The sequence below is a fragment of the Aedes albopictus genome, chromosome 1 (assembly GCF_035046485.1).
Source record: "Aedes albopictus strain Foshan chromosome 1, AalbF5, whole genome shotgun sequence".
Classification (NCBI taxonomy): Eukaryota; Metazoa; Arthropoda; class Insecta; order Diptera; family Culicidae; genus Aedes; species Aedes albopictus.
Window position 1 is genome coordinate 117,081,100 of NC_085136.1, and position 8,768 is coordinate 117,089,867.

The following is an 8,768-nucleotide window of genomic DNA, read 5'->3' on the forward strand; positions in this document are numbered from 1 at the left end:
TGAACGCTCATGGCGCACGCCGCGTTTTTGCTCTTGTTTAACGTTCACTCACTTCCACCTGCTAGCCGTGAAGAGATCTCACCAAATCACACAATTTCAGATTCCTGAGGTATAAATAGACAGTAGGATAAGTCAACGTAGTATGGTAAAATTTAAAATTAATTTCATCAACCCCGAACAAAAGTTTTTCAATTCCATTTTGCGTCAAAAATTACTGGAAAAAAATTTGGAAACTGGATGCGTCCTCGCGCTCTGTAATGTAATAAAATATAGCCTTAAATGTGCAGAAAAAACCGCAAAGCGATCTGTGATTGTGTAAAAAGTTATGTCTAAGCTTGTAAGTATCGTCTTAATATTGATTGGCCTCCAGTGTTTGTGAAGGTGCTCAAGCAGTCAACTGAGAAGTCCGATATATTTCAGCTCTGCTCATACGTTGAACATAACGTCGGACTATGTCCCATCAATAATTTTTGAGTCAATTCAATGCTTGCTTTTCTTATAAAGTATCAGGATTCAGAACGCTTTGGTAAGCCGACGGAGAGATCGTGAGAACATATTCAACGAGAAAGGCACTATCACCACTAGGTGGATTAATTCGGGTTTTTATATTATTTTTAGTTGTTATGCATTTTTGGAAAGGTAATTGGATAAAATGACTAGGCATCTTCATGTGAAACGGATATAATTCAATTTTACGTTATTGATAAATGCTCCCTGAATGCGGGGGAGTTAAAAGTCTTATTAATAACACTAGTTTACAGCATTTTTGAACTCGGTAAGCTGATGATCATTTTTGGTGTAGAATCATGCCCTGAGTTCGAAAACGCGAAGGAAAAAAATTACAGTAGAGCGGAAATTTTTTCGACTTTCCATACAAGGTTGATGATTTGAAATCGATTTTTGTTCTATTTTTAAGCAAAGTCACTCACTTCAAACATCTCATTCTCCGTAATCAATGCTCCGATTGAGCTAAAATTTTTACTGTAACTCGCCTACATATGATATATCAAATAAACGTTGAGAAAGAATTTTTAAGTTGTTTTTTTCTTATTGAAAAAAATACAATTCTTCAAAAAAATTTAAGAATTTTGCTAAAATTTAAGAAGATCGTCCCTAAAACCCGCCAATATCTTAAATTTCATCAATCTGACGCAAAACCTGTATTCAGATGATCGGATGGTATTGTATTCAGCTTTTAATTTATGGAAAAAGATTTAAAATTGGTTGAACAAAACGCAATATATTTGAATTTTAGTAAATTACATATTTTGAAAAGTTACAAATCTCGATTTTGAGCTAAAACTCAAAAACTGTTCTACTTTAAATTTTTTGAAGGTCGGTTTCGAAATCAGCACTAAATTGTGCTTCAAAAATTTTGGTCGTTGACAGAAGTTCACGACTTTCGTTTTATTTTGTAAACTTGTGTAATGCATCGCCATGTGAATGGCTAAGATTTGCAAAGGCCAGATCAGTTGATAAGCTCAGGGTTGCTTCCAGGCCCAGATTAAGGATTGTGGGGGCCCGGGGCCCTGGACCCCCGTCCCCCTTAGGTCCGGCCCTGGTTGTGTCAAATACTTGTGTCCGTTATGTCCACAATCTTTCGCGCTATGCTCACGTTTCACACTTACAAAAAAAAACTTAATAGGTTGTTCCTTCGTAAATTTTTACAAATACAGATCTTGCGTGACTCTGTTTAGAATAAACAAAACTTGATTGCCCGCTTATCTCTTTGAAAAGCTCGTTTCACTACGAGGAACACGGACGAAAAGCTTCAGAGTTGCGCAGCATAGTTCTTTTTATTATAGCCAATCGTTTTTTGTTAGGGGTGTTGTAAGCTGGAACACTTTACCAACTTATTTGAAAGCACTGAATTCTACATCATAATTCAAGAAGGATCATCTGCAGAATTTGCAGTAACTGGGTATGATTAGCAAAACAGAACAAATTATAGTTGTAAGAAAATACGTGAACTCCAGATAAAGAATCATATTGTAACATTAAAAAAAATATTATCTTAAGTTACATGCATTTGAATACCAAATACATAAATAAATAAATTTAAAACGTAATGTTTTTATGCCCCCTTAAGTGGAACATTTTTTATCAAACTTTGGGTCTCCCGTTAACTGAGTGGTTAAGGCTAAGGTTCGCCCTGGGTATAGTGTATCATTGTACTTGCTTCACAATATACAAATTCAATTCATGACGTAGATGGAAATGCCCCATGAAAATCCCCCATAGTGCAGAATATGGCATTAGGGTGGGGCGGGGCAAGATGGGTCGCCCAAGGATGGATCACCATAACTTTGTAAATACAAATCGTATTGGTTTGTATTCGTCCACTACTCTTTAATACACTAGTAAGCTATGCTAAAAGTCGATAAAAAGTTCATTAAATACAAAATATGATGTTAAACAAGCAGTTTTAAAAAGTAATCGATTTTGCGCCGTGAAAAAAGTGCGGGGCAAGATGGGTCACCTTTTAAGTAATTCACATTGTCTCAACGAAAAACGTCAAAATATAAGATTTGTTCTGCATTCATATATGCTCAACACCCATACTAATGTCGTTTTCGTTTTTGATTCAGTTCCAACCTGGGTTGGAACTGGATGAGATCACAGTTTCAACCCCAACCCGACATCGGTTTCGCTTGTAGTAAAGTTTGTTTGACGTTTGTTTGTTTACACATTTTCCGCCAATCCAGTTCCAACCCAGGTTCAAAAACGAATTCGACATAAGTAAACAAAAGCTACTAGTAGACATTTTATAAATTTATTTGGAATATAAAAAACTTTACGATTTGAGTGGTCCAAAGGCGACTTGAAAATCAATGTTTTCACTAAAACATTATCATAATTTTATGTTATAATTTTGAGCGCTCATTCCGTTTGATTGAAGTCATTTATGAGATAGTCTTGTAATAAAAAATAAATAACTTTTGAATGCTCCAAAAATACGTTCAAAATTGAAGGTGACCCATCTTGCCCCACGGCCGTTTATATGAAGATTATATGAAATGTATCGCATAAGAAAAATGGCTAAAACCCATTTTATTTTTTATTTCCAGTGAGAGTGAATAATTTTCAATCAATGCGCCAAAGTTTTGTATATTCATGCTGGTCATCTAAAAAAATTATTAACATAATCAAAACATGAGTAATGCGCCCGAAAATGGCACTGACCCATCTTACCCCGCGATCCATCTTGCCCCGCCCCTATTGATAAAATTTTAATATTTTTGCTTCATACGATTCCAGATCCTGATGTCATCGTTGTGTGAGTTTGGCACCTATGCCAGCACTATGGGGCTGTCCATAAACCACGTGGTCATTTTTTTGGGACTTTTCAACCACCCCCCCCCCCCCCCCCTATGGTGTCGCCTATGGTGTCACTTGGGTAATTTTCTTATTCTACTCTAAGCTATCTGTCAGATCATTTTGAGATATTCGTTTGATGTTCAACAGCCCAAATCTCTCCAGATATTGGTTTGATCTTATAATATCTAACTGAGATGTTATCATGTTCTTTCCCATACTGTTTTTCTGATATTATTTTTTATCTTTTACCTCTTATGTCAAACAAACCAATAGTTTAATATGCTTTCCAGTAGTTCTCTGAGTAATATCTTATAATGATGTTGTTGTGATTTTGTCTAATCGGGTACGACTTATATTCCGTAACTTAAGTATTAGATGCCTTAAAGTGATCTAGATTTATTAGACGGGTTCAGCGAAGTAAATTGCACATCTAGGATCTGCGAAACAAATTTTCCAATGGCAACACATTGATACGCCACCAAACGGGGCTCATTAGTATCATCAATCTAGTCAAAACCCGAAATTTGGTACGAGCGAAATTCGATTATTATACAAATCCATGCGTCTGACCTAATTTGTGGAATTGATGCAGTTCTGCAGTAGGCTACAACTGCATATTTTACGTTTCAAGACTATGCCTTGTTCAAAAAAAGCAAGAAAAATTGTGAAAATATTCCAATTTCCCCATGTTTTTTTGCCTCATAAACCTTCCTTGGGTAAAAATTAGCAGAAAAAAAACAAGAATACACCAATTGGACGTTCCGTTCGCAAGTTATGCGCGATTTCAGAGAAGGAATTGTCAGACAAAAGAGGCACAAAACAAGCAACAAAGTAGGCGCCGCGATTACTCTTTATCCCAACTGGAAACAGATAATGGCATGACCTCTATAATTTTTTGTTGGAGACAAAACGGAAGCTGAATTTGTGGCGTACTTTTCAACTCGTGAATAGTCGGATATATCATCATATTACTAATCTAGTCCAAAATCGAATCTTTTTATGGTAGATCTTCAACAGCATTGCCGTGTTTACCGATTCGAAGTGTCCACTCGAAAATTGCAATGCAAGGCTTAAAATCGTTAAACTCGTGGTGAACGATGTTTATCCTATTCTGTTCCAGTTGGGAGTTGGGATAAACATAGATGTTTAGGTAATACACTGCCGTGTGCATAGTTGCGTAGTTGTCCCATGTTAATAGGGATTTCCATAGAACATGGGACAACTATGCTACACAGAGCAGTACATTTCAACTGCTAATCAACACTGATTGAATAAAAGCCTAACATTTGTTTTAAAGAAACCTGATTGCATTTTTTTGTTAAGCTGTATGAATGAAGCTGAATGAAATTGTCAAACAAAAATGATTGAACTTTGAATAGACTACTTGTTCAATTGTAGATCATATATGGAGATCTAATAAGTCGGAAGCAGCTTGTATTATATCATTATTTGAGCACTGTTAGGCAAATGATGTGAATACCTAGGTATTCATTTTTAAACTTCCTTTCGATAAGTTATGCAATGAGCAGAAATATGATTATCAAATGAGCAGATTTTACTGCATACAACATTTATTCGCCATTTTGTTTAACAGAGTTTTGTAAACTCTTGTTCAACTGTCGGCGCTCTTGTAGAACATTTGATCAACTCGCATGCTTATTAATGGTTTTGAATTGTTACTTGGGTACCGATTGATTCTAGATTTTTTGTTATTATTCGTACTCACTTCTAACAAGAAATTAAACAAAAATTTAATAAGAAACAAAACAACCACCACTCTAATTCATTGTTTTGTACAGAATGAAAATAGGATCACAGTACGGTTCCACCCGGTTTTAGTTGGTCAAAACTGCTGTAGACGTATGCATGGTGTAAACGCTATTACCGCAAATGTCATGAGCAGTGCTCTGTATTTGAAACGCGCTATAACTGCATTCTGCATCAGCTGACAGTGCTTCGATGTCTCACAGCAGTTGCAGTTATCGGATAACATTTGGTAACTGAAAGGTTAACAATACATGTTGCAGTTATTAGAAGTCTACTGTACTTGAATCCATGTAAATTGCTTTGCAAGGTTCAAATCCAATAAAAACAAGGCCCACATCAAAACATCGAAAGCAAAGATTTCGCACGCAACTCGTAAAAATCCTCACATTTCGCACCATGCCAAAACTGACGCCAGTCAGACAAACAACTCGGCGCCGCCACTGTCGCCACAGTCGACGACCGGCACTCATTCCATTTCACACGTTCTTCGGATTGAACACACGTTTGAAAAAGCAAAAAAATAAAATAAAAAATAACTCATGATGACCATCGATGGTCCAGTTTTACGATCCCACACCGCACCGGTACGACCGGACGGCGCACAAATCATCTTCGCACAGATTCGCTACGGATGTGTCCTTGCGTTATGAGCTGATTGGCCGACAACGATACCGCCACCTCGCTCAACAAACGCTATAAGAGCCTTTTGTTCTGTTTCTGTGCTCTGCCGGCAGGGGACCTCCTTAAAATGCCAATCACACTGTGTTTTCGGCCAACGGGGGGTCCAAATGCTACGGACTACGGAAACCATTCGGACGTATCTTCGCAGAAGATGATACCCCGACCGAAGGAGAGGACTCCACCGCATCAGAGTGGATTTTGCTGTAGAACAGCTCTGGGGAAAGCAAGTTGTCACCTGTCAAATGGCCTAGTAGGCGGTGATTTGTTTTGATCAGAACGCGGCGTGACCGCTTGGCGGTCTTCTGCGAAACGAGGGGTCACGGCTTGAGAGTGTGCAAATAATGTGTCAAAACGGTATCTGCAGATCTTGGACATTTTTTTTTTGATAACAGATATTCCACAAATGTAAACAATTGAAGTGTTGTTTACTTCACGAGACCATATCTCACAACTGTATGCCCTATTGTTCATTTTTTCTATAGTGTCCCTCTCAATCCCTACAGCAATCAGAAAAGCATATGGATATTTTCCCAATTCTTCCTCAAACTTACTGTTGGTTTCTGCATGTGCGTCGCGATGTTGGTGATGTTCATGCCCATGGCCGGTATCTGGGCTCCGTAGAATTGTCCGGCTGCCGACGGACTCATGTCGGTCAACATGCTGAACGCCGTATGTTCGAGTCTCCGCGTGGGATCCGACGTTTTGGCTGGGGTTTTTCGTAACAGTTGCGTCCGCCGAAAAGCACCCGCCCGCACTCTCTCCTACTCTTTCTTCCCTCTGCTCACCCGTCACTTGCAATCACACCACACAACTCTCTTTCGAGGCTTCGTTATCTTGACCTTTCGCGGCGCGATGATCACTCTTTTACTCTATATTTCCCAAATGTCGATTGGTGTTTTGAATCGATCGATCGGTGCTCCTTCACTAAGCGCTTCCTCCGCCGCTTTGGAACAGTAATTTTTAGGAGAGCGTACAATTAAATCAAATGAGTCATCTTAAAAACACTTTTTGTTAAGCGTTCAGTTTTTGCTCCCTCTCTTTTGCTCTCTTCGGCTCATTCGTGCCTGATTCGCCTCCCGCTGTAGCGCTTATTTGTTTAATTTGATATTTAGAAAACGATAGGCGAGCGGCAACTTCTAAAACATTTTCCTTTATTCAATTTTTCGTTTCTTTCTCCGCCGTTTAAACTCTGGGAGCTATTAACTTCTCTTTTTTTTTTCGGGGTGAGTTGCCTTTTGAGGCTTCTTTTGGCCGCTAATTGCGCGTTATGAAAATAACAATGAGCAATTTTACATGTTCGTTATACGCCGCGTTTGCCTAGTTTTGGCGCAACAGAATTTCTCCGAGGTTTACCTAACAATAGACACCACAACTGACACAATCGCACTGACAATCACCGCGTTCAACGTGTTTATCACTGTGGCCATCAATCACTGCAGATGATTCTCACCAAGTCGTTTCTTCAGTGATCCGAAAAAAGAGGTCACTCACCAAAACCGTCAAGACGGTCATTCGATTCCCGCGCCGAAAAATGTTAATCAATTAATCTTCCTTTGTGCTTCAAGATGGCGCTCCTATCGCCTGGTGCCTAACCGGGTTACAGAAATGTGTTTTTTTCTCCCGATCCGTCTCCTCCGGATGACAGATTAGAATTTATTATTTTCCTTTTCCCCAAACACACAATCGAGTCAAACGGCACTCCGCAACGGGAGGGTTGGTTTACATACACTCGGAACTCGACGCGGCACCTCGACGAATCGTAAAAAATAATGAAAACACAATACTCGCACTATCGCACAGTTTGACGCGTCGGAACACTGCTTTCCGATGTACACGGGAGACGGCCAAGTGTACAGTAAGCCCGAACACGACAGCCCAATGCAAAAAGGGGTACCCACGGTGCACCGAAAAACTAGCACCCAGCGGCAGACCAGCAGCAACGTTTTCCCATTGATAAATTAGACTTTTGTACGTGTACGTTCACCATTCACAAGATTATTCTTTCAACTAACTTGAATAGTTTTTTGAATAATATGGAAAAACTTGTTTGATGATAAATTACTCATACAACAGCCGAAGCGAAACGGGTTCGGCCGCGACTGAGGGCCGCACTAGAAAGAGAGAGCACACGCGGCGAGCACAGCGCACCACGAGCACCCAACGCATCCGCACAGAGCAAAGCGCAATCACTCACACACCTCACCCTCATTCTCTCGCTCTCTCTCTCACCGTTCGCACCCAACACACCCAAACCGAAAACCGGTCCCGAACCCGAACCCGATCGTTTCTCCCAGTCGGCGGCACCCAACCAAACCAGTTTGCTGCGTCGTCGATGATGGGACACAACCACCACCAGCGCACACCACGGGGTGCTCTCGCATCTCGCAGCAAATCCGGTATGGGTATTGGTGCCTCCCGCTGCCGCGGCACGGTCGGAGAGGGAACGCCCACTTTCTCCCACTCGGCGCCCGATGCGTTGTTGTTGTTAAGCAGCGGGAGCGCACGCACACAGCGAGAGATGAGCACGCGCGCGTGCTCTCCCTCTCGGCAGGGTTCGAGCAGGGCGCGCGATCACGCCCTCTTTTTCACCCAACCATCTGCTGGTGCCGAGACCGACAGATGTGTGCGCGCGACAGAGCGCGCACGGGTTCCCCGGGCGCTCTCCAAGGGAGAGGGAGGTGACCCAACGCTTTTGTTTCGCTTTTTTTTTCTTTTTCGTTTCGCCGCTACCGCGCTGCCGTTTGATGATGGTTGGGTTCCGTCCGTCCGTGGTATTTTTATTAGGCATCGAAAATGAAGGCTGTTTGGTGTATTTGCACATTGGAAAAAAGGGTAAAATATGTGCATTTCTTTGCGCGAACAGCGGGGAATAATTGTTTGGAGGAATTATTCTTATGGCAATTGTGACTGTAGAAATGTTTATTTCGTTAAGAAATGTTTAACGATTTATTTTTATTGCCGTGAAGAAACTAAGTGGATGGCTTTAAAAAGTGACCATTTCT

At 40.6% G+C, this 8,768-nt stretch overlaps 1 protein-coding gene across 1 annotated transcript in view; it reads right to left on the reverse strand.

Annotated features, from left to right (window-relative positions):
- The window catches only part of LOC115253706 (transcription factor Sp9), a 135,791-nt gene extending 127,925 nt beyond the window's left edge, over positions 1–7,866 (reverse strand). Inside the window, exon 1 of the mRNA XM_062845251.1 lies at positions 6,318–7,866. Within this exon, the coding sequence (XP_062701235.1) occupies positions 6,318–6,425 (108 nt within the window). The 5' untranslated portion in view covers positions 6,426–7,866. The remainder of the gene's footprint in view (positions 1–6,317) is intronic.
- Positions 7,867–8,768: the final 902 nt, after the last annotated feature.